This window comes from Leuciscus leuciscus (assembly GCF_965113295.1).
Source record: "Leuciscus leuciscus genome assembly, chromosome: 10".
Lineage (NCBI taxonomy): Eukaryota > Metazoa > Chordata > Actinopteri > Cypriniformes > Leuciscidae > Leuciscus > Leuciscus leuciscus.
Genome location: NC_138734.1, coordinates 38,193,015 through 38,219,989, shown reverse-complemented (window position 1 = coordinate 38,219,989; position 26,975 = coordinate 38,193,015). Strand labels below are relative to the sequence as shown.

The following is a 26,975-nucleotide window of genomic DNA, read 5'->3' as shown; positions in this document are numbered from 1 at the left end:
CATTATTTAACAAGTGAATTGTACAGTAGATGCAATCCAGGTGAATCTTACATAACATCTGTTGAATTTAAATGTAGGTTGAACTGTAAGCGAATGGTGTCAAATCAAAATCATGAGCAAAAGTCATGGGAGATCAGTGGAAGCAAATACTAAGCACATGCTCAAACTAACAAATAGGGGATGCGAGTGCTTGCACAGCCAGATGGTTCGAGCATGCACGTTTGCATGCGGAGGTCATCGGAATGTAGAAATACGAGAGAGAGAGAGAGAGAGAGCACGACTCTTAATCCCATCGACAGAGCCGCATTCCCATAATGGGAAATTAATAACATGAGCATGATTTCAGATTAAACAGAGCAGTTAGGACCGTTAGATCACTTTCATCGCTGGCATTAGGGCAGTGGATCAGGGATTTTCCTCCAACACAAATCCTGCAAAGTAGGTCAGTGTCTATTAAGTATTAGCACCATGGCTGTGATCCTGTTGTTTTAGCTTCAGGACAAGGAATTAACCCTTGGGATGGCTGAACAGGATAGGGCAGGGGTTGTCTGAAGGGTAAGTTGAGGGGATAGAATGGAGGGCATGATTGGATCATCCCCCCGGCCACGAGGATGAACCTAGACAAATGTAACAAGGCCTAAACCCTATGCTTTACTTCTAATTCATTTACACCATCTTTGTATTAGTTTCTCCCACATTATATCTTCTTTATCGCCAAGCCCCTCTTCCAAGAACCAAAACAATCAACTTTTTCTTTGGGTGAAGGAATAGTTCACTCAAAAATGTCAATTCTTTCATTTACTCATAATGTGATCTTATTGACATTCATTGTTTGGACTTAAACACTTGAAACGTATAAAAAAATAAAATAAAATAAAAAATCTTTCATGTCGAATTCTTACCTTTTATCAGTAAGTTAAATTAGAATTATAAGAAAGTGTAGGGCTGTTACCAATCAAATGTATCAACAATATCCATCTTTCCATAGAGGAAACATAATCTGAATCTGAAATGCATTTATATACATTTACACAGCTCAGAGGTGTCATGAATGCGTTTACACAGCAAAATTACAGATGCTTTAGAAATCATTCTAATAAGATCATTTTAATTAATTTGTTTGTTTGTTTGTTTGTTTTGTTTGTGAGTGACCCCTTTAAACAATTTGTCCTTTAAAGAGGCGTTCAACACTGAGTTGTCTTTTAACTTTAAGGACACTTACTTTGGCTAAATGATCTCACACCTCTCCAGCACTCCCCCCCTTCTGGTGTGATCCGATGGTCTAATCCGGTACAGGATATTAGACTGAAAACGGTGGGAACTCTCACAGGAAATGCAGCACTGTAGGGGGGTGGGACGTTCTTGTTGAATTACGTGCATAGTTTATGACACATGCGCCACGCCTGTGCCCGGTTATTTCCACCTGACTTGCTGGACCCAGATAAGCTGGATCGAGGCAAGATGGCGATGAGTGGAAGGCGGCGTGTAGGTGGAATGTGTACACTGTACCAAGGGCTCAAATGACTTGACACGGCTCCAGGGACTCAGCTGCCTGGCAAAAGAATAATCAGCACACATACCAGAAGAACCAATTACAATCAGTGTCTGTAATAACCACGTCCCGGAGTTGTCAGTGACAAAGATCATGAACAGAGGTCAAGGCCCTCTCAGATTAGTGGGGCTTGTTTTGCTTGGGTAGCTGTGGGCCCTGCAGGGGAACAGGGACACTGGCAGCTCCTGTCAGATACCTGCGGAAATGAGCTAGGACCCTGATGTATTTCCACATGGAAACTTGTCTTTGTATCTAACTAAAGAGGAGGCTACAGCATATTCAGCTTGTTGTAGCATGCATTCTTGTCTCAGAGTAACAAGCATTTTCTAAAAGATTTTTCTTTTCTTTTTTTTTGCAGATTGATAAGTTTTTAAAAAAAATTTTTTGGATTACCATGTCTAAAGGAAGTGAATAAACTGATGTTTCAAGGATAGACCCCAGAAAATGGACATTGGCTGAATAGTGGCACATAACAAAGAATGACATCAGTATCAGTGTTATCAAGCAGGTTTGAATAGGAGGAGTAGATGTATGCAAAATTGTGCCTAATGGAGCAGATATAATAGATGGGGAAATTCCTATTAATGACACATCAGCAACCTCCATTCTGGGCTGATCGCACAGTAATGTCATTAGCTCTGGTATGCAGGTTTCTGGGAAGAGAGAGTGCCGTAGTCTTCCGTTGAGAGAATGGAGTCTGGCGCATGGGAAAAGAACCAGAGCAAAAGGCAAAGGATAGCGAAGGCCATTGCATTGAAAGACTTTTCATAAAGGACTTTTTGAAGAGTGGGGACTCTACAGGGAGCCACAAGCCTGGACTCAGTATTTGAGCCTCTTGCATTTTGCCTAGCCTCTGAAACCCGTTGAAAGAGAGAATTCGACTAAGCTCTGGGGTAATCTATGATGTCATTAAAAGTGACAACATCTGCTTCATCTGATCTGATGCTACTTTGTCTCCCTATACCACCTCTTAAAGTGGCAGATCACTCCTCTATCTATCCATCTGTCTGTCTATCTATCTGTCTGTCTGTCTGTCTGTCTGTTATTTTCAGCATTTACTAGGCTTTGTAATTCTCTGTCAGTAATGTACTGAATAAACATGATAACAACACTATTGCTAAGTGTTTGCCAAAGTCAAACAATCGTCAAACTCAACAAGTGATAGCTCATATAATGACAGGACAGGAGTAAAAGCAGACTTAGATATTAGTTACTATGGCAACTTGAGCAGAGAGGAGTGTGTGTGTGAGTGTGGAAGAGAGATATGTCTCCCTGCAGTAGGACAATGACGCCAGCTGTGTGCATGATTGGCATCCCAATCTGTTTTGAGTGATGTGCCAGAGGAGAGGTGGGAATCCGGTGCAAATGACCTCTTTGACCTCTTCTCAAGTTCTTTCCACCATATTAGAGTCTTTCACAACAAACAGACTTCTTCGTGTTCATCATGTGCTGGTCAGCAGACTCTGCGGTTTTTATATGATCTTTTAATGGTCATTCATTAAAAACTTCAATTCTACTTTATTAAAATTTTCTTGCAAATTGTAAATGATCAATATAAAATGCCTCATTCTAAATTGTATTTTCAGAGTCTGCAGAATCAGTGAATTTGTGAAGCTGCAATGTCAGATGGTAAGGTTAAGTTTTATATGACCTCGTGTCAGAGCGGCACAGTTGTTTACACTGTCATTATCGAGTCTTTCAATGGCATTACACAGTAACAATTACAAAGAATCATAGGTGAAGGTCAAGGCTGTTACAAGAATACAGAAGATCAGATCACACACTAAAGAAAGAAAGAGTAAAAATATAAAAACAGCAGGCTTGAGCACCTGATGGGGTTTGCTCAGAGAAGTTACGAACAAGTTTGTGAAATATATGAAATCACTCGTTAGAAGGCTTAGGTCACTGCATGGGCTTGCAGCGGATAATATGATGTTAGATGGTGTAGTGGAAAAGCAGCAAGAGGTGAACGGCAAGCACATGGTTGTCTCATTAGTTCTTCTTAAACAGAAAGTGACCGCACCAAGTACACACTATACAGAAATAAGTGGATTGACAGGGTTTTTAAATTTAGTTTCTCAATTATCCTTGCATGACAGAAGCTTGATATTAAATAAACCAAAAAAATGTTATTTTAAATGTTGAATGTCAAATTCATCCTTATTTCAATTTATATTTTTATTTTTTTATTGGTGTGAAAAGAAGTCAGTGCTTTATTTTGCAATAGCAAGGGGAACAGCTCTTTTTAGTGCATCCATGCACTCACATTTTCTGGCTGCAGAGGGCACTGAAGACACATGGAGTCTTAGAGAAGTCTTAGAGAAGGCAAGCTCATGATCTCTGGAGAAGTTGTGTGAAGAGATTTTAAAGAACGGTGCATTGAAGGGCATTAAATGATGCAGTTTTTGACACGCTCAATAAAACCTGCTGCTGACTAAAACATATTTATATCTTAGGAACAAAAAGCAATAATAAATCGATCAATTAAATGGATCAATGGATCAATTAAAATATGTAAATGTTTTGGTTAAATATTACTACAGTTTATCCAGTATCTTATACTGAGTATATACTTTTCATATCTTTCTAAATTAATATAGAATATAGGACCTTTATTATAGACTGTACATATTTTTGCAAGGTGTGAAAAAAGCTGATCATGTCAAAACAAAACTATTAGAGTTGTTGTTAAATTACAGTCAAGTCTCTGCCAAAGCTGACACTGTTCTTATTTAGTTTCTCTTTGAGTCATTCTTTTGTGATGTGTCTGTTTTCTTACCAAAGCCACTTCTTGTACTTGAGATTAAAGTACATATAAGCTTCAGATAGAGAACAGAATAGGAAAAAAGAGATGTACAAAGAGAAACTGCCAGCAATTTAAGAACGGATCTCAAGAAGCTTAAATCCCTCTAAGCCTGAGCCCATGCAATTTTTCAGTCATGAACAGGCATTGCTGGACACACAGACCTCCAACACACACACACACACACACACACACACACACACACACACACACACACACACACACACACACACACACACACACACACGCACACTTTAGCGTCTTTGCGCCTTTGCCATAATGTATAGTATGAATGGAAAAAAGTTTAAAATGAACATGCCAGGTCAAAGAGACCTGGATCCGCTTTTTTGTATCGGTATAATCCATGTATTTAATAATTTATTTAATAATTTATTTTATTTTATTTTTTACGATTTGCCAGTACATGCTCACTGAAGAAACGGGCGCTTGACAAAACGCTTGATTACAAGTTGTGTCTGTGTCAGAAAGGGAGAATCTGATGTATAGCATTTGTTAAGCTGTTACTCTCTGTAATGACAGCCTATTTGAATGCACATATAAATGCCTGGGAGAAGTTTCATCCATTCTTCTTGGCACAATGAGGGCTGCCTCACCAGTTCCTAATATATATTAATCTGGCACTCAGCACTTTGAAAAAGGGTTGTTGTGTCGTGTAATGAGCTGTTTGTATAGAGAAAGATATTAGACAAGCTTTGGTCGCCATGGCAATTTTCCAAACAATGTTTAAAACCATGTTTGGTAATTTATAAGAAGTCACGTCTGTAATTTATTTTACATGCCTCCGTCACCAAAAGGCCCATTTTTGTGTGTAATTAGTCATTTGTCTTTTAGTATCTCCAAAATGTGCATATACAGTGCTATGCTAAAATGCGCCACTATATCATATTAAGTTATAAATAATGCACTGGTGGAATTAATTAATTGTATATGTCTCCCCACCCCCCCACAGATTCCTGGCAGTGTTTTACATTTCACTATGTCAGCAATTACTGATGCACTTTCTAAACAATGACATATCACATTCATTTCTTGAAGGTGTGCCAGTGTAGAAATCACTTAGTACTTAAAGGAGCCATTCTACGTGTGGAAAGCTGTAATGCACTTGTTACTTATGGATTTTGAAAGCATGCATATTCTAACATAACAGACCATTACTGATAGTTGTATGCATTATGCTGACACCTGTACCAAGTTGGTAAGGAATTTAGTTGGACTGTCACGATTCCTTGATTAGATTTGAGTACTCTATTTTTAAAAAATCCTCGATTCCTTGATTACTTTATTTGAACCATTTATTATTGCCTCATTGTTATTAAATGTATTTTAAGTCATTTTGAAGGCTATTGTTCGCCTTAGATCTATTTTTATTACCACAAAAAAATTATACAATTACTCGATTAATCGTCAAGATAATCGACAAATTACTCGATTGCCAATATAATCGTTAGTGACAGCCCTATAATTTAGTATAATTAGTAAAAAATGGCACATTTAAATACATGATAAATGTAGTTTCACTATTATGATCTGTTTTGTCTCCCTTATTTTACATAAACAAATATCGAATGTATGCCTATAGGACTTACGGCAAATGTTCAGGTGTTGTGTAAATCAGAATGTGGTGTGAAGGGTGACTGTAACACCATTGTAAGTCTCTAATTGACACATATATTGAACAGACCGGAGGGATCTCATTAATCCTATGAAGAAAGTGACTGGTCACAACATAAGACATCTCAGATCAATCAAGATCACTTGGACCATTGACAAAAGTAATGATTTTCTCACCTGTTGTGAGTACTAGTTTTGAGCTGCCACCACCTGCGTGCTGAAGCACAGACCGAAAATGTACTGTATATATTATAGGAAATATCTGATAATTTGCAGATCAGCAAGTGTAAAATAAAAATGAAACAAAACATTTATTATAATTGTTATAAAACTGTATGATATATTGTGTGATTGTACTTTATTAACTGTAAAAGAAGTCATATCTTTTTAAGCTTCCAGGAATTTTCCAGATTCAATTTGAGGTAAAGGGTAAGTCATAATTTACTCACCCTGGTGTTGTTATAATGCCATATGCGCTACTTTCTTTTTTGGGTCACAGAAGGAGAATAATAACAAAAAAAATATTCTGTTTGCGCTCATCCATATAATGGCAGTGAATAACGACCAACATCAAGCTTTTAAAAAAAGACACAAAAGCATCACAAAATGGTCCGATGTTACTGTACGTGTTTTATATTTCCAAGTGTTCTAGGGGTCTATAATAGGGTTTGGTAAAAAAAATGTATGTATTATTTAATGTAAATCCTGACCTTGGTCGTTGCTCTTCTGTGCACGACTATGCGATGTGTGCGTTCGTAGACTGCCGCGGTTCACTCAGTCTCGCCCCGAAAAAGCATAAAAGTGAGAAATCAATACTAAGAAAAACGTTCTTAGTACATTACATGTACTTTCTTCTCTGAGGTAAATTCATCAGCTGCGTTTGTCGCAACAGTAAGTTATCGCGTTCACATCTGTCAATTGTCATTCTGAATGTCCTCTGACAACTAAAGTTTCGGTCTGGAGATATTCAACTCAGTGAAAAAAGTACACAGATACTTTTTTGGGGATTTCTATGCGTTATATTTCATGTCATGTTTTTGTTAATCTTGACGTCTCACAACTTGTGTGCTTTTTCTGGGCGAGTCAAAATTAACTGCAGCACTAATAGAGACTCATGAGACGCATGTCTCGTAGCCGTGCACAGAAGACCAACGCCCAATGTCAGAATTTTCGTTAAATACATTAAATTTAGTAAAACAAAAACAAAAAAACCCAGATCATACCCTCAGAAAGCATGGGATATATGACACATATTGCATGTGATCATTTTGTGATGCTTTTGCATCTTTTTTTTTTTAAAGCTTAATGCCTGTCATTATTCACTGCCACTATATTGATAGGCGCGAGCAGGACATTTAAAGGGTGAGTAAATGATATAAATAAAAGTTATAATGTTTAAATAATTAAAGGTCACTGTAAGGCACTTACAATTGAATAATAAAATAGGCTGCGTTCACACTGCAGGGCTTAATGCTCAATTCCGATTTTGTGAAAAAATTTGGTTTTTTTTGCAAGGCCGTTCACATTTCCAATTAAATGCGACCTTTTGTGATCTCCTGTGTGAACGTGAACGTGAAATGACCCAAAAGTGACCCGCATGCGCAGAAGAGTACTCAACGGTCAACGACGTCACTTGTTGTTTGCGGAAGTAGCTAAACATGTATGTCAACAGTGGAGCTCGTTTAGCGATATTAAAGTTATTTTATCAGCATCGTCCGCCATAGTTGTTGTTTATCTTCTCATTCCCGCCTACTTCAACGCAAAATTATGACGTTTGTCGCGTATCAATGATGTGCGGGTCGGATACATGTGACCTGGCCGTTCAGACTGAAGTCGCATTTCAAAAGATCGGATACGTATTGGATTTGGACCACATACCCAAGTGGCCTGGGTCGCATTTGAAAAGATCGGATCTGTGTCGTTCAGACTGTCATGAAAAGATCAGATACAGATCGCATAGGGGCAAAAAAATCGGAATTGGGTCGTTTCAGCCTGCAGTGTGAACGTAGCCATAGTTGGGGCTGTCAATTTAGAATTTTGAAAATTTTTAGAATTTAAAATAAAATTTTTAATGCAAAAACATTGCGTAAAAATTGTAGGTGCACTTCAGGCTGCCTTATTTGTGGGACATGAGATGAGATGATTGTGATGAGTCGTTGCGTTTTAATGTTTTTCTTAGCCTATCCAAACTCACTTGATGCGACGCTGCTGCGTTGTTTATTCAAAATAGCTGAAATAGAGAAGCTCGACATGGAGAAGATCTTGGTTACGTCAAAACTGTCACCAAGCCGTTCACACACAACACATTATCTGCGCTGCTTTTCCTTTGTTTTCTATGTAAACGTGCTAGACGGACATCTCTGACATCTCTAAAAGAATTTCAACTTTAAAAAAAACATGTCTCAAGACTTAGTAAGTTTTTTCTATTCCACTGCATCTTGTGTTTTTAAATGAAAAAAAATACTGTAATCGACGCTTCGGCTCTTTGTATTAAACTATGCATAAATACATGATGCTGTTTTGTTTATGCAATTTACAAAATTTTTATTGATTTATAAACGTTAGTTTAAACGAAATGCACTTTTTTTTTTTTTGTACAGACAGTCATCTTATTTCATTCCTGTGAATAAACAATTTAATGCAGTGCATTGATATTCTGCTCATTGCTATTTTGCCCTCTTGTGGCCTCAGGAGACAAGCCAAAAGCTTTTTCCCACTAACTGAAATTCTGCTTTCTATATCATTCAAATATTAATAATATTTAAGTATACAATTTGAATTTAGTTTCTCAGCCATTTTGACCACCCTAGTGGAAGTGCTATAAAAATTCATGCTTCACATTTGTCTTTTTAAATCTTAGTACTTCCATTATTGTACATTACTGTAACCAAAACTTGTTTTGTTTTTTAACAACTAAAGGACAAGTCAAGATTATTTTCTGTGTTAATCAATGCTATGGCACAAATGCTGTCAAAACTAGAACTTAACTTGTATTGAACCCGGTTCACTCCTGCTCTCTGAGACACCAGTGATAACATCTTTGCAGGTACTACCAGATGGAAAAACCTGGTGTGACTAATTATAGACCCTTTGCAAACACGTGACCACGACCACGTGACGACGCCATGCTGGACGGCAAAATCACTGGACGCACAGGCCGCGCAGTAGTAGACGAGCGGGAAGTTTGATTAGTTTTAGATTAAAATTTAAAATAGATAACGTTACCACTAAACTCCATGGCTTCTTCTATTGAGGAAGTTGTAGTGCCGTTATCGGTCGAGGTTGGGCATCTGGTAGGTGCTCACAAAGAGCGGTATTTTGAGAAGTTGGAGATAGCAGGTTTGGATACCGACCCTTACCTTCTTCCTACCTCAGTTTTCACGGACCTCATTAAATCGCCGAGTCTGCCCGACTTCGGCCCACACGATTTGTACCACTATGTGGTAAACGGGGTATCCCCATACACTGGTGCTGATCTCAAAGCTTTTAAAAGTCTGGATGCTTACCAGTTTTTTGTAGCTGGCTGGGTTACAGGTACGCGATGCTACGCTAACGGCGGGGGGAGGTACCTCATAATGGCAAAGGTAAGACATCAATATGGTTTATTTTGTATTATTACATGGCTTGGTTGAATTCTAATGTAGAATGCGGTGTGTTATTTCTTGATAACAGACCGCTGCTAAGAATAACACACCATTGCCATGAAAAACAGAGCGATGCGATGGACGCAGGATTCTAACCGTAGAGACGGAACGGACTATTTTCTTTATATTTTCTTTATCCCTTACTTAACATCTATTCTTTACTTAAGTAAATATTTATATAACACATAGCCTATGATTTTAGAGGACATGGTCGGCCGTGGCTTTTTAATGGATGCCTGGACGCATCCCAGCTCTGGGAAGTGCAGGCATCAATTATCGATCACATGTTAATCCATGCAGACAGTAAATCACGGAGTGTCTGATCAGTAGTAACCACATATAATTGTAACATCTAGAAATCTTCTTATCTGTGATTATATTCGCTGTAGCCTATGTTAAGATTCTACCAGTTAATCACAGCAAAGTGATTAAGATGTATTCACAAGGTGCATTTAATGTGTCACTGCAGCATTAACAATAACATCACAATAACATTCATGTAAAAATAATGTATCTATGCCACTTTCTGTATTTGTAGGTGACGGTGCATCATAGCCAGTAAACCACGTTACATCTAGCCATCTTCTTATCTGTGATTATATTCACTGTAGCCTATGTTAAGATTTGACTAGTTAAACACAGCATAGTGATTAAAATGTATTCACAAGGGGCATTTATGGTGTCACTGCAGCATTAACAATAACATCACAATAACATTCATGTAAAAATAATGTATCTATGCCACTTTCTGTATTTGTAGGTGACGGTGCATCATAGCCAGTAAACCACGTTACATCTAGCCATCTTCTTATCTGTGATTATATTCACTGTAGCCTATGTTAAGATTTGACTAGTTAAACACAGCATAGTGATTAAAATGTATTCACAAGGGGCATTTATGGTGTCACTGCAGCAGTAAACAATAACATCACAATAACATTCATGTAAGAATAATGTATTTATGCCACTTTCTGTAATTGTAGGTGCATCACAGCCAGTCACTGTCTGAAACCCAACTACAACCATGGGTATCTTTGAAGAAGGATGGGACAGTCTTGTGCGGCCACTGTACATGTAAAGCGGGCCTGGGAGAGGTGTGCTCGCATGTAACAGCTCTGCTGTACGCAATAGACTCTGCTGTTAAACATCTGGAAGACAAAAGCTGCACTGATGGGCCCAGACAGTGGGGACTTCCTCCTTTGAAAGCGGGCAAGGCTTTGTACGAAGAGGGATCGGGAATTGATTTCTCAAATCCTGCCAAAAAGCGTTGTGGTGTAAACAACCAAAGCCATTCAGGTTGTCCATCTGTGAAAAAAGTGGGTGTGTCTGCAGCAGCTATAGAACAATTCTACAAGGCTCTGGATAATGCAACTCCAAACCCTTCAGAGAAGAGTGGTATCCTACGCATATTGCCGCACTACTGTAAACAGTTTCAACCAAAGGTGGTGTCTCTGGGTCTACCACAGCCCCTGACTGAGTTATACAGTGCTCAGAACCGGAAGCTGTCTGCCTCGGACCTTGAGAAAAAATGTGATGCGGTATTCAATGATATGGAAGTCACACCAGAGCAGGTATAGTCATCCCTCTTAATCTCATATGACTAAAATGTGCTTGAAGGTCATGTCATTAATTTCATCTTCTATAATTTACAATGTTGTAGGCAGTAAAAGTTGAGGAAGAGACACGACAACAGGGAAAGTCAAGGCTATGGTTTGACATGAGGGCTGGTAGGGTGACAGCATCTAGGTTCAAGTCAGCTGCAAGGACAGACCCTACAAATCCTTCCAAATCCCTAATTAGGCAGATCTGTTACCCTGACCTATGCAGATTTTCAACAGTTGCAACCAGGCATGTGTGACAATGACACAAACATACAGTTACTGTTTTTAATTTCACCATAGTGTAAGTGAGTAAAGAAATTAGATGTGCTTTGAACTGTTATGTTTCAACTATGGAAATGTATGCAATACATGTTGTGTTCTAATGTAGAGGGTCCCTGCTTAAAAAAAAAAAAAAAAAAAAAAAACACAAGACAAAGAAATGCATTTATCATTGGAATATTTATTACAGTCAGTATTACAAATTATCAACATTAAATTGCAAACATGATGACAGAGTGCATCCCTCAATCTCTTTGAGTGCCCTTATCTATTTTTAATCCCAGGTGTATGGTGTAGGTCCTTTGCCTATTTATTCATAATGTTCCTGTTATATTTCATTTACACCTTTTTAAACTACTCTGTGATATCTGTGTGATAGAATGTGATACAAGAGAATATTATGTGCTATTAAGATTAGGCCAATTTTGGGTACTGACATCTATAGTACCTATAGTTCTTAGGGAAATGAGAGAACAAATCCAATGAAAAGGGCACTCAAAGAGTTACGATGACTTAACATTATTTTTCTAATTTTCAGATGGGGATGTGAACATGAACAAAAAGCCAGAGAGACGTATGAGGCTTACGCTGCACAACAGCATCAGGACCTAAGTGTTCGTGATGCCGGTCTCCACATTGATACCTCCCGTCCCTACCTTGGAGCATCTCCAGATGCCTTGCTGTCCTGCTCCTGCTGTGGCGATGGTATTTTGGAAATCAAGTGCCCACACTGTGCCAAAGACACCGGAGTCCTCAGTGCCACTGAAAAGAAACATTTCTGCATTGAGAACACAGATGGTACACATGCACTTAACAGAAATCATCAATACCACTACCAGGTGCAAGCCCAGTTGTTTGTGACGAAGCGGAAGTTTTGTGACTTCATGGTGTGGTCTACATCCAATTTTTTTGTACAGAGAATTTTGCCTGATGCTGACTTTTTTACAGAAGCAGTGCAGAATGTTGAGGCCTTCTATAGGTCAGCCATTTTATCTGAGTTATTGGCCAAGACATATACATGCCCAGATAGACTGCTGTCAGACAAAACACAGTCCACAGACTCACAAGAATTGGAGGAGTAGTAGGGCGTTGTTCAAAACATGAAGTGAATTACTAGAAATGACTTTGTAAATTATAGTGTGGTCTAGACCTACTCTATTTGTAAAGTGTCTCGAGATAACTCTTGTTATGATTTGATACTATAAATAAAATTGAATTGAATTATTTAGTAAGATTTGCCAGTGTGTAATTCTACATACATTTAATATCCTTTTATAAAGGACAACAGCATAGTCAAAAGTTTGATGGCTGGTTTATTTTACAAAAACATCTTTCAACACGTTTATAAAAGCCAACCTAAATTACATAATGTACACTCATATACAACTTCTTTTATAACGTTTGTCCTGCATGTTTCAATTTAATACAAAGTGTGAATGTGTTAAGGGAACTGACACATGACAATTTTAAGAGGTTTATAAAACAGCAGAGTGACAGCTTAATTTTGGTTAAACTGTGTGATGTAGACACAATACTGACTAAATAGGAGACCTTGATAAATGCTCTACTTTTCCCGTTGTTTAATACTAAAGCGCAAACCGGTGATTACATCTCAATCAAAAATTTGACCCCTCTGCAAATTCATCCACCATCATATGTGTTTGTTGTTCAAGAGACCGATGATGAGTCACCAGGACCCACTGTACACACCATCTTACATTACACAGCCACTAGCCTGATACATAACTTCAATAATAGTATATAATAAATAGTATACAATAGATGGTCTTAAAATAGCTCTCATCCACAAATATGGGTTCTATGCAACTACTAACTTATAACTGTTACATTTCAGCTGATTCTAATGGATAAGTAAACAATTGATTGTTAATGTACTGGTACAACTATTTACACTTGGAATTGTTACTCAAATAAATGTGTTTAAAGGGATACTCCACTTTAAAATGAAAATTCTGTCATCATATACTCACCCTCATGTTGTTTCAAACCTGTATGAATTTCTTTCTTCTGCTGAACAGAAAGGAAGATATTTAGAAGAATGTCAGTAACCAGACAGTTTCGGGTACCATTGACTTCCATAGTAGGAAAAAATATATACTATGGAAGTCAATGGTACCAGAAACTGTTTGGTTACTGACATTCTTCTAAATATCTTCCTTTCTGTTCAGCAGAAGAAAGAAATTCATACAGGTTTGAAACAACATGAGGGTGAGTATATGATGACAGAATTTTCATTTTAAAGTGGAGAGTACCCTTTAACTTTGAAACCTCTCTGTTAAAGAATAACAGTTTTTTTCAGCTAATCAATTGGCACCACTGAGGGGCACAGATTCGTCAGGGCACAAGCCACTCTGACTATTTTGTCAAGAGAGGTGAACTCTTCTTCTTCTGATGACTTAATCAGAAGACTAATGGGCACAGGTCCATGCAACATTCTGTACTTGGATCGTGCTTGACCAATTACCCTCTCAACATGTATGCGGACTGCTGCAAGTTTTCTGGAATCTTCCAGTTCAACAGCGCCCAGCTGTTTTTTCCCCCGTGTAAAGGCAGGAGTTTCAACCCTTGCACAGTACAAGCCAACTTGTTCCTGAATCCTAAAGCCACGGTCTGCTAGGATCAAGTCTCCTGGTAGGAGATTATCCAAAAACCCACTGTTGGCTGTAATGTGAGCATCAGTTGACCGCCCACCCCAGCCCTTGGAGATGAAGGAGATTATCCCTTGTGGAGTTATACCTATTAGGTATTTTATGGTGTTGTGCGATTTATACTGAGAGTATGTCTGGGCCCTTGCCTTCAAATCTTTTGGTCTGTCAATGGTAATTTCAAAACAGTCTATTACTGACATGCATTGCTTGAAAGACTTTCTGAAACACATTGGCAGAGATGTTTGGACATCATCTCTGTCAGGCCATACCACACACACAGGTACCAAGTTGTCATTTAGTATATTAATGACATTTGTAAAAACTCTTGAAATTGTAGACATATGAACACCAAACAGATATGACAAAAAAGCAATCGGAAGGTTAAGCCTGATCCTCATTAATGTCAATAGTAGCTGGTGGAAGATGGTGATGTTTGCCGTATCCTTAAGTAATGGAGTTACCAGATCAATCATTGCCATAAATACTTTATAGTTGGGCAGTCCTGTAAAGGTTTTAAGTTTGTCACTGTTTTCAAAAGTGCTCTGTTCCAGATCTGAGGGCTTCAGCTTCTCCTTCAGAGCAAACGTATCACCCCGGAGTTGCTGACACTCAAATTCAAGAGACTCAATGTAGTCTGAAGTAAGGTTGGTTTGGCACATTGCATCACATTTGCCACTAGTTTCACTGATACTAGCCTCTTCTACAATCTCCTCTTCAACCTCTCGTAACACATTCATCTCAGCTGACAGATTGAGGAGTGCCCTGGCAGCTTCATGTTTGGACGACGCCTGACGCTTTTTTTTCTTCATTGCCTCTCTGACCTCATACTTCCCTAGACTTCCCAGGGCTCGCCGCTTCGCAGGGGACTTGGTGTGCGCAAACACTGACGGCACATAATCAGGGGATAAAGGGTCATCACTCTTCTGTCCTGATAAAAGAAATCATCTGCCTGAGTACCACCAAGAGGGAGCTTAGAACCATGGTCCCAGCCTATAACTATCCTGACACATCATCCATTTTCTATTTGTAAAGTAAATAACTGTTAAATTACAAAAACAACCTCTGGATGGGAAAAGGGTAATTTACAATCACTTTGAATGCAGCACGAGGTCTGCTCTGTGTTGGCAGAGGAATCCTCTAACGTTACATTGAAACACAAACTTGTACACAGTTTTACCTGTCAGCATTTTAACCATTTTTATCCAGCTGCTAGCTAACGTTACCTGCTGTCAAGTGTAGTGTTAAATAGCCTCACATGCGGCAATTGCCTCTAACGTAAATTTATGAGCATCAGAGAGAAGCATAGACATTTAAATGGCACCAAAATCTCCGTTGTTATTTGTGTCAGATCCAGATGACACTGTTAGAGACGGGTGATCAGTGTATTCCTGACATTAAGCTAGCTACGTTTGTGAATGGGTAGACTGCACAGCCCTATCACGCTAGCTGATACTTGCTCATAACATAGCTAACTTAGGTTACTCATGTTACAAATGACAATTTGACTGGGTCTCCATCTGGACAAGGATGACGGTATGGTATTACACAAATGAAGTACACGTAACTGGGAAATACATTAATCTTACCTTGTAAAAAATGCTCGCTGCAAATCCTGGAGTACTTGGAGGGCTGCCAGTCCTTTCGGCTGATAGCAGCAACCCATCGCTGCCTTCTCTCCCCATCAAATGGTATTCGATAAAAAGATATATTGGCTTTACCCTGTCTATTAGCACAGCCCACGGCACAACACGAAATAACCATTTTATTACAAGAACGAACACAAACACGTACTCGTTTGGCTTGCCGTCCGTCTACAGAATAGCTCTTCCGCCGTCCGTCATGGCGTTCAGAATTCGCGGGAGTAGAGCGTGACGTCACGTGCAAAGGGTCTATTGTATATTTTCCTTTAATTATTGTCATTTATAACCAGCAAAAGAAAAACATCAGCAAAGCTTTGCAGAGTGGGAACAATGCCAGAATTCCAAATGAAGCGTTAGGATGGCCTAAACTCGGCCCCTTAACCAGCCCCTTCTGATGCCAGTGTGTGACTACAGTAGATTGTTACGACTTACGAGGAATCGATGCATTGCAAGGCGGGCTGTTGAACTGCTGTGTCTTTACACAATAGTGTTATATTTTATGTGCCGGCAGGGATTATTTAGTGTGCTGTTATTCAAGAATTATGCCAAGAGGTGTTGTAAGTGTATCAGCAACAATAGCACCTTTCAATGAAACATTCTCTAGTGCTCATTACTCTGACTAAACAAGCCAACAGTCGTGATCCAAGTCTACAACTACAAACGGCCATTTAACAGACCGCAGTGGTACAAAATAACTCTTGAAAATGACCTTTAAATGAATCACAGAGACTCAAAACAGACTATGGTTTGCCACAACAATTAAAGCTATATAACATTTTTCATGCTTTTTTTCCCCCTGAAGCATGCAAATAAAAAATGCATTAGTAAACAAATCTGTGATGATTTAGATACAGTACATTTTAAGTACCTTGATTCTCTAGTATTTAAACTTGCATGCTAACAATGACAGGAATAAGGGCTTGCCAACACTTGAACAAGATCATACTACACACATGTGCTTGTTCTGATATGGGTAAAAGTGCCTTGGTGAGCTATTTTTCTTTAAATATCGGTGTTAAATTTAGCTTACTATTCTTACTTATTTTCATCTTTTGTATTTTAGGGTTACGTTTTATTCATTTTCTGGGGGGAGAATTAAACACTCTTTTTCTTCTATCGTTTTTTTTTTCTTTTATAAATAAGCGATGTTGTCTTTGATGGCTGCTCAACAAAGAAGGAGCTGTCTTCAGCTGTAACCTCTACACACCGGAGTCTGGAACATGACACATGTCAGGCTATGATAAATGGTGCAGAGTCCCAGTAATTTCACCAGGAATGCCCTTGAGATGCCCAAGACCCTGATCGGAAATGTTATTGTTGAATTAAACCATAGAAAGAAATTCCCCCACCACCGACATGAACAGAAACACACATAACAGAAAAAGAAAAGGAAAAAATTTAATAAACTTTGCTCCTCTCTTATGCGTATATGTGCATGAGTTATGCTAGAGTGGTCATCCATCTTTTCTACATTCTTTATGCAGTTATGTTCTTTTGGTTAAACTGAGATTCAACTTAATACTCGTATGATAAATGGCATTTACGTGTGTGTGGTTAAATTGGCACTATCATACTAGCGTCACCCACAGAATCTGTTTTCCTCAGATACTATACAGTATGTCTGTTGTACAGATTTCCCCCCAGAAGTTCAACTGGGGTACATGAACTCTTCCACCCTGAGTACAAGTTATTTTGCAGTGAAATGTCTTCCAGATATTTCCTCACACTTTAATTAGAATTAAACACTTACAAACCTCAGTGATTGCACTGCTGTGAAATTACATTATGAGCTCAAGCTCACTGGGGAAAAAAAAAACTCAAGCCAAACAAAAAAGAAAAGAAAAAAAAAGGGCTGAAATAATCACTAGAGCGGTCCAGTTTTACAGTACTAACCTTTCTCTCCCATTTGCAACGTTTTGGCTGGCAATTACTCCAAAAACTAATGCTAAGCACCCCTCTTTCGTTGTCCCTTCCGTCCTTTGACAAATAGGGCGTCCGGGCCTTTTAATTGGAATGGAAGGCATTGCAGATCTATTAGGGCAGGGCTGGAGAAACGGATGAGGCCGTCAGTGAGCACGGCAGGGAGCGGCGGAGCGAAGTCCCCCATCGCCCAGCTCTATCCATAACGCCCCGCGCATGCCACATGCTTCTGCTGTCAGATGTGCAGTGCCATGCCGGCCCCCAGGGGCAGCACACGAGTTCCCTGGCCAATGCAGAGCTTCAACCTCACATTGGCACTGCTTGGCTTTTCCCAATTTAGAACACCTTCAGCACTACAAGGACTCGACTGCGCTGCTGTGGGGAAGCCTTTCACCTGAAAATGAAGCTTCTGGTCGTCACAATGGCGATAAATCAGACTAAATGTTTGAGTGGCATATTGTTTATATCAGCAGTACGTTTGCATTATAGAAAATGGATTTTATGTTTGTATTTTTCAATACAAATACTATCATTTATAATAATTGTACAATAAAATGCTATAAAATCTGAATAATAAAGCGAAAGAAGATCTTTTTTTCTTGTTCTTTTATTTTTTTGTCCATCAAGGGCTTTGTGTCCTTCAATTAAGGGCTTTTGGCATCTTCATTAAGTCAGCTCTCTATTGTAAGAGCGCTATATTTTAATTGGTGGAAACTGACTGTATTAAACTGCCATTTATTTTTAAAGCGAGTCATTTCCCATCCACTCGTACAGCGTAGTGTGCAAACTTTTAACTGATCATCTTTCAACAATTAATGAACTCATTGTGGGCTGCTGAGAGAATAGAGTTACACACATTAATCTAGCTAGATAGATAATCTAACAAAGTCCAGTCCCATGATAGTCCTTGTTATCTGACCAAAATGAACGTGTTTTCATGATACTGAGTTGTGAAAAGCATGTAGGTTGGATAATCTATTGATGATTGTGTGTCGCACTCTGGATATACAATACATGTGGAATATGAGATAGATTTTTTCCTTGATGACTTGATATGTTTGAAATGGTAATGCAATGCAACCATTAAGTGTTTTCAAATCCCACACATATTTGTATTAAATGTACATATTTTCTTTTATTGCAGGCCCATTTTATTGCGTTTATTTTGTGATGTACTGTACTTGACCTGCACTGTAAATGATTGTACTTAACATCCATCCCTCAACAATTTTGCATTTTAACTAGCGAATAGACAGATGGATAGCTGCAGAAATAGGATGTTATGGTCAATGGTGTTGACAGAAGTTGAGCTTAGGGATCTAAATTTGGTTTTGACATTCGCCCCAATGGAACAGTCCCAGTTCTCCCTATAGCCTTCCCATCCATGTGTCTGTGGCCAATGAGATTATCTGTCTTTCGATTTATTTTGCGTCCTTGTGGTTAACGGCTCATCATGAAGTGTTCTTGACCGTCCTCTGGATGTTGTTGATGGTTCATCCCATTACCGGTCATTTGGACCTCTGAGCTGATCATTAGATGACAAGTGACTGAACATTAGATGACAAGTGATCAATGATTAGTTTGTGGCGATGCAGTCTTTGTTTTTTGACAAGATATGAAGCCAGTCTAAGATGTGCTTGGTGAATGAACGAAAATAAATCCCTTGTTTTCACTGCGGTCGTTCAGCTGGCTGCCTTCAATTTTATACCTGCAAAGTTTCAATCTAGCTTTCACCCACCTCCTTTAACATTTAGCTTCCCCCAGCCTCCTCTGCCTGCCTTTTCTCTCTTTTCAGGATTACTCTTAGAGACCGCTCTTGTGCTGTTATTTTCAACCCTGGGTGGACTGGGGCTTTGGTATGTGTTCTGGAAATACTTCAAAGAAAAGCAAAAAGGCAGCAATTTTCTGCTTGAATATCCCTCTGACTAAATCCATTGATCATCCTTGGGGTTCCTGAGAAGAGAGGGAGTGAGATGGAGAGGCGTGTTTTATCCTCTAATAACTCCTACCTTCACCCCTTTCTGCCTTGCCGTTGTTGTGTTGTTGTTGGTCGCACCTCTGCTCTATTCCTTAGAGAGCCAGTGAGATTGAAGTTATTTTATGCTTCAGCTCCCCGGGCCCCAATTTGAAAACTCTGCGTGTCAGTTTTTCGCACGTTGCTGTCATATGGCAAGGAGTGGGCTTTTCTTTTTCTATTCTAACCTTTTTCTTCTGAAGGCATCTGGAGGAGGATTCTTCAGAATGTGACATCTAGGTCAAGTTAAAGAGAGCCAACTTTGAGTTCAGAGGTCCTATTGCAAATGGTCATGGAAAATACTGAGAACAATATTTATGCACTCCAGCTCCGACATTGTATTCCATCTTTATTGACCTCATTTGACAATCGGATTGGTCTGTTTACTTATCTGAGCCTTAATCAGGTTCCAGCCGCTATTGTCCACATGGTTGGTTAATAGCGCATTAGAACCCTGTAAAAACATTATAAGCAGTGCATCCAAAGTTTTAAAGGTCATTAAAGCCAAAGATCATTATCTTTTAAATGAATGGATGTCAGAATTCCTGTATTACCTTGGAAGCAGATGGAAGGAGAGCCTCCCTTGGCCGAGCTCTGAACACGGTTACATAGTGACATGAAATGACACATAAATAATCTGCATCCAAAGTGTTGACTAATGAACACGGGGAATGCACAGAACCCCTCCGAGCAGCGCTCCTTCCCAGAAATAACCGCCGTCACAAATGATTGAGATTACAAGATTAGCCCCCTTGTTCTTTTCCATTGAGCTATGAAAGCACTGCAGTGACGTTTTGGAGGGTTTCAAGGTTACCTCGGCTATCTCTTTTTCTTACTAGCTTTGCCTTGACAAGCTTGGGTGAAGGGTGGGGGTGGGGGGATATGTGGAGTGAGGGTGAATGGGTCATACAGTTGCCTGGGTCATAAGCCAATCCTAGTCGGGTTGGGAGGCTGGCACTGGCACCTCTCAGACACCTCTCCTCACCTGCCAACATGCACTGTCTCCAACAGACTCAGTAAACGGCAGCTAATTGGGAGGTGATGACAGACAAGCCGGGCTCAATTTGCAGTGCTTTGGAGACAACCCATTCCCTCTCGCTCTGAAGCTCAACAGAGCCCTGGCCCGCACACAAGACACTGAGATCACCTCTACAGTGACTCTCTTGCTCCTAGCCTCATCACAAATGAGGAAAAGCACATAGAAAATACTTTATAAATAACAAATGTATTACTTTATTTTTACATTTAGTTAATTGCATATATTTAACTAATCTTTTTAAGGCAAGGTTAGCTCAAATAAAATAGTTTAAAACTTTTTTCCCCATGAAAATACTTTATGCTTGTTTCTGGCTTTTTGTAATAAAATAAATAAATAATGGTTTTAAATGTACAAAACCATCATGGATACAAAAATAATATTTTTTAAAACAATTTTTTTTCTTCATTGACCCTTTTTCTTTTTTTCTTTTTTTTAGCAAGGGCATTGATCTGAAATCTTAAATTTATTAAGTACTGAACAAAACCTCACACTGATTAAGCTGTTTCAGATTAATCAGTTTGCCTAGAGCTCATTTTTGCCACCTCATCCCAATGTGTTTGTCATGTTTTTGAATTGATGGAGGCTGTCCTTGCTCTCAGAGTTTGCTGTGTTTATGAGCTGAATACGCCAATAGAGAGGATCAATACCTTCCAACCGTGTCTTATAAAATACCCAGGAGTAATTAAGCGTGAGCACCGGAGCGCTTCCATTGAAATGTTAATGACAGAGCTGAACGGTATAGTGTTCCAGGCCACAGGAGCTTATGCATGACTGTCTTAAAACTGAGCTTTATGCTGCGTAGAAATCAAAAGGAATGTTTGGCTAAATAAACTTCTTTTAATTTAACAAAAATCTATGAGATTGCATTTAAGCATTTTGCTTTTGACTTTAAACTGATACTGTGAGCAATAAAGAGTTTCATCATGTGTGGTTGGCAAATAATAACAGGGACACAAAGTGAGACAGTTGTGTTAAACCACAAATCACCCCAACCTCCCTGCCTGTGGGTTGTTTCGGGTTGGCTAGCATGAATATTCACAGCCCTGTGTATCATCCTCCTTGCTTCATGGGTGAACCCATCCTCCAACCTTCCCCTTTTCAAACATGAGCAAATTTACGCTACGCTAATAACTTTCTTTCTCCACTGCTTGATTGCTGAAGCTTGAGCCTTGACACTTGTGATGCACTCTGCCAAGAACATTAAGTATCCAAAAGTGATAAAGCTTCAATTTGCTAGACCATTAGACTAATTACTGCAATAATTAAGTAACTACTTGATTAGAACTAATGGGTACCTAATTATCCAGGAAGGAAGGATCAGGTGGTAATTAATAGAGTCAAGCTGATGTCTTATGACTTACCGTCCCTGGTTACCAGACATTAGGGAATGAGAATGGTAAAAACAAACATCACCACTCCAGTGTTTGTTTAGACCCCTGTAGGAAACAATCTGTTTATGTGGTTTTGTGCAGAGTGTGGGTGAAATGACAGGTAAAATGCATTTACTGATGATCATACTGGTGTCCATTTGTAAACTCCCTCCATCTAATGTTCTGTGCTTGTGTCTGTTAAGTTATGTTTTGACGGTATGGATCCTTTACTGGCTCTGATATCCCAGAATCCTGTACATGCACTCTGAAAAACTCTACAAATTAAGATATTTAAATTTGAAACAAGTCTTGGCATTTTATGCAGTGTTGCTTCTCAAGTACATTTATCTTGTTTTTTCTTTATATGTTTTTACTGAAAAACGAGTAAAAAAAGGCTAATTAAAACCTCATTAAGAAGTAATCTTTTTGCAGTGCAGTGTAGTGGTTGGTGGAAAAAAATGGCGTGTGAAAGAGCAGTTAACTAAATTTAGCAATGTCCTTTTTTTTTCAACTGAGTCATAATTCATAAATGTATTTACTCATTTATTTACTTTCTACTCCTTCAGATGCCATGAGAAATAAGCATTGTATAGTCACTAAGTAATTGCATGGTCATCACTCAAAATCACTTAATCGGATTGGGTGACCTTTCATGTACAAACTTTATCATTATACATAAACTTTTTACTTCACAGTGACTCAGAGAATTCTCCCACGTTTTCAATCCCACACACCTTCTGAGTTGAATGAATAATTCAACTTATGCTGTAATCACATCTCGTGATACAGATATTTAGGACATCTCAGACATAAAAAGAGATGGATGGGGAAAAATCTAAAATTTATGGAATTAGAGAATTAGCATAAAGAGTATTATCTAAACATAAGGCATTAAGCTGGGGTGTTGAAAAGGTCATTAAAATTTAAGTGGATTGAATACAAAACCTTAGACATGATCCATCAATCAATCAATCCGTCTGTTATTCGATGTATAATTGCTATAAGATGGGCTGCTGCTGCCGAGGCCTCTCGCCATATGTAATATGCATGACTGTGAATGCAAGCCAAAGAGAAACCTGAAGCTTTTTGATGTATAGGACCTTTATTAATGTTTGAATAATATGTGCCTGGAGGGAGGGCTATAAATTAGAATTGAGATATAAATTTTTATGAGGAACCCCTCATACATTTCCATTATGTATTTAAAAATGAAAGAATTGCCTTGATTCTGATTGAGCTTGCAATTGTGTGGAGTCCTAAAATTGTGAAAACACACGGAGCTGACGGCCAAGGGGGGAAGAGTCAATTCCTAAAGTGCTGACTTTTGCACATTACACTGACAAGTCTTTCATTATTTACACCTTTGATAAATTACTTAAAATCAGTAAACAAAGGGCTGTTGTTCCATCGTCATCCATTTACTATATGAAATCAAAGCAGTGTGTGTGCTTCTTGCAGACTTCTTTTCTAGTTCCTTTATACAATTCTTTTGGATAATCTCACTCGGGTTACATCATGGGTCAGGGATGGAAAGTTCAGAGGCTCTCTAAAGTACAACAGGTGATTTCCCTTTTGACTTTCCTCAGCATATTATTGACTCGCATTAATAGAGTGGCCTTTGAGCAGTGATTAGCTGGGCTTGAAGTCACATCAGCAATTCATCAATGCACTGTATAGACCCTGGATTGAGCCATATTATCCGTTCAGCCATTTCTGAGCTCTGCCCTAATCAAAGGGAAGCAGGTAATGCCCCATAATCAGTCTGGCTACTGCTTCTCTCCCTGGACCAAGTCTAATAAGGGGAAACGGGATTAGGAAGCGTGCTGATCTCACCTTTCCAATGATAAAAGTGGGACTCTGTTCTTAGTCAGCGGGGACTGCGTTTTTTTGCACTAACATTTGCTTTGTTCCAAAATCTACTGCTTCTTCAGAGAAGGCAGTTCCAGAATGCATTGTGATAAAAAAAAAAAAAAAAATCCAAGATGGCAGACAGGGTAAGAGAAGTGTTGATTAGAAGTAATTAATCAACTTATTTGTAGAGTTTGCAATTAATTCTCTCTTTAGTTGAGATTTTGGCTTCCAAAGATAATGAAAACAAGATAATCAAGATAAAACAATTATCATTGTGCAGCATTTCACTTCACAATGTTGTTAATCTCAATATTGACCAAAATAATTTATTATAATTTTTGCCATGATATTATTGAGATATTTACTATGTTGAATTCGTTTTTTATTTTATTTTTATATTTTCCATTTTCATTTTAAAGTTTTAGTAATTTAGTTGGTTTTGTTTTTCATTTTTATTATTTATTTTAATTGATTGTTTTGTTATATTTCATTTAAAGTTATTTAATTTAATTTTAATGGTTTTAGTTACCTATAGTATATCCTGCATATACACACAAATATATAAAGTACTGATTATAAGTACTGAAATGTATTAAAACATTGGTCATTGTAATTAAAATTGGATTATTTTGCCCAATATTCACTATGTGCTGTGCATGCTTGTTAATCACAGTTTTAGCTTAGCAACATGCTAACGTTAAACATAAATAATTTGAGAGTTGCTCAATTTGTGTGGTGTATGGAGTTGCACATATGAGTTTTGATGTTTAGGATGCTGCCTATACAGGCGATAGGCAGTGAGTCAGCTCACTAGGTTTTGGTTTAGTTTCGGAAAAGGTCCCACTTTAACGACTCCAAGTGCTTCTGCCCCCAGGTCTCAGTTATGGATAGTGCTGTTTCTGAAAGACAGGAGTGAGTGGCGAAGTGAGGGAGGAAGAGCACGGGAAGAGAAAAATGGGTGGTTTAGAGATGCCTGGTCCACCAAGGGCTTCACTAAGGGGCTTAAACAAGATGAACATTAAGGGCACAGTTATGTTGTCTCCCTGGGTCCCTGAGAGAAGCAGCCTTTGATGTTGAGACAGGATAAAAATAGTGCTGTGCTTTTCCCTCTAGTAGGGAAAGATTGCACCATAATGTAGGGCCGTACACATGACTGGCAACAGCAGTGTCAATTAGTCAACTGTTTACAGGCCTCTCTCTGTGAAATGCCGCTCTCTGAAGAGAAAAGCGTATTTTTTTTGAGGAGGGTTATTTGTAGCTCTGTGCCCATTTGTGCTCCCATCTGTTGATGCTGGATTGCACCTCAAAGACCAAATGTGGGCAAGCAAGATAGTTTAATAAGTACCCAAGGTATCTTAGGCAAACACACCGATGACAATCTGGATGGCCAGTCTCTCAAAGGTGTTTCTACTAAATTTAGTAAATGTAAAACTTTCAAGAGTAAACATTGCCATGGAATAAGAGAAAATATCTGATTGACCCACTAGGGGATCGTAGGCGCTTTTGTTCGCTAGATAATCTCAGGAATCCAAAAAGGATGCAAACATGCTTGTCACATGGCTCATTTTCAGATTTTGTCATATTGTTACTCTGAATTGTCTCTAAGCAATAGTCTTGAAGCCATAACTGACAAGGAATATGTAATTGTGCACATACTGTACCAACATTTACAAGAAATGTTTTTTATTATTGTATTTTAAATGTTACATTTTTGAAAATTTTCTTTTTTGAAATTGAGAACATAGCAACATCATATACGGTGTAAAGTTTTGGGAGACATAACCAGATGTAGTGTTGGAGTGGCTCTTGCAATTATTGTTATTTTTGACATCAGACAATTGTTAGTAAGCCACCGTTGACTGAAGCACCACGTTTCGTTTCAGCTCTTTAGGCTGTTGCTTTTAAATAATATGCTCTCTCTGGTTTGTTGTTTGCCCCAGAATGCAGAGTATTGTGGGAAAGGCTATTGTGGAGAGGAAAATATATATACATTTAGTTTTTTAGCTTTAAGAATAATAACATTTTATAATTAATAGACACTTTTATTAGAAAACTGATGACCCAAACTCTCACAACAACCTAATTGTTGAGACCTGGAATGGGGTATATATTTGTTTTGTTTTTTTGATTCGGTGTAATTGGTTTCCCTATTTTTTTGATAGCACTGCACATGTGTTCAAACGAGAGTGACGTCACTGCATCCACAACTAGTCGTGCAGTGTAGTTTACACTCACTATGCTGATTTAAAGTTAAGTAGACGGTGCATAAAACAAATACTGCAAATGTAGAGTATGCTTAAAAATAATGAGTGTGATATCTCAGATAGTAAAGAGTGATATTCATGAGAAAATAGGACATTAAGCAGGTGTTTTGCATGCAAAGACACCCTTTCATTGAGAAATGAAGTGCCACTGAAGTGTATCAGTAACTACACAAGTACAGTTCTGCTCTGCATAATAGAAAAAACATAACAATAGATGAAAACGATCCAGTAAAGGTGTAGCTCATTTGTGCAGAAATCCAGTTGTTCTAATGTATGGCTTTACTCCTCAGCACTTACCTATTCTGTGTAATTATACAAGGCCTTAGCTCTCTCCCTCTCTCACTAATTCACAAAGGCCGTGGTGAATTGATGTACGGCACAATCATCTGCTAGGAGCTGATGTGATTTAAATGAAACTAATTAGGGAAATGTCAAACATAATTAATAAAACAGGTTTAAGTTGCGAAAACACTGTCAACGAAATGAATGAAGATGCCGCTGCTCTTCTCCCGCTGCTGCCTCGTTCTCGCGTTTCAGCGCCGTTCAATTAGGTCATGGATCCGCTCTTCTCTCTCTTTGGCTCCCTCTCTTTTTCCACCTCTCCGTTGAGTTCCAGGGAAAAAGAAGAGAAGGGGAGGGAGGTGGGGGGGGGGAGCCACCGGTCTGAGGACGGGAAATAAATTTGCCTGTCCATCCG

The 26,975-nt window shown here is 38.7% G+C and overlaps 2 protein-coding genes across 3 annotated transcripts in view; both read left to right on the top strand.

The window, feature by feature from the left end:
• The window catches only part of LOC309508066 (uncharacterized protein), a 231,270-nt gene that overhangs the window by 95,305 nt on the left and 108,990 nt on the right, over positions 1-26,975 (top strand). The gene's annotated exons all lie outside the window — the stretch shown is intronic.
• LOC309507268 (uncharacterized protein) lies at positions 9,077-15,398 on the top strand. 2 transcript variants are annotated; one of them, XM_082181420.1, is made up of 4 exons: positions 9,077-9,571; positions 10,615-11,202; positions 11,292-11,479; positions 12,050-15,398. In XM_082181420.1, the coding sequence occupies exons 1-4, from the start codon at positions 9,224-9,226 to the stop codon at positions 12,591-12,593; spliced, it is 1,668 nt and encodes a 555-aa protein (XP_082037546.1). In that variant the 5' UTR covers positions 9,077-9,223; the 3' UTR covers positions 12,594-15,398. The 2 variants fall into 2 exon arrangements, with proteins under 2 accessions (XP_082037546.1, XP_082037547.1); XM_082181421.1 differs by lacking the exon at positions 11,292-11,479.

Bases quoted from the DNA above. Each gene is read 5' to 3' on its own strand.
- LOC309507268 (XM_082181420.1), top strand. From the start codon at position 9,224: ATGGCTTCTTCTATTGAGGAAGTTGTAGTGCCGTTATCGGTCGAGGTT. The intron at 9,572-10,614 runs GTAAGACATCAA...CTGTAATTGTAG, and splicing joins GGTACCTCATAATGGCAAAG to GTGCATCACAGCCAGTCACT. The intron at 11,203-11,291 runs GTATAGTCATCC...ACAATGTTGTAG, and splicing joins TGGAAGTCACACCAGAGCAG to GCAGTAAAAGTTGAGGAAGA.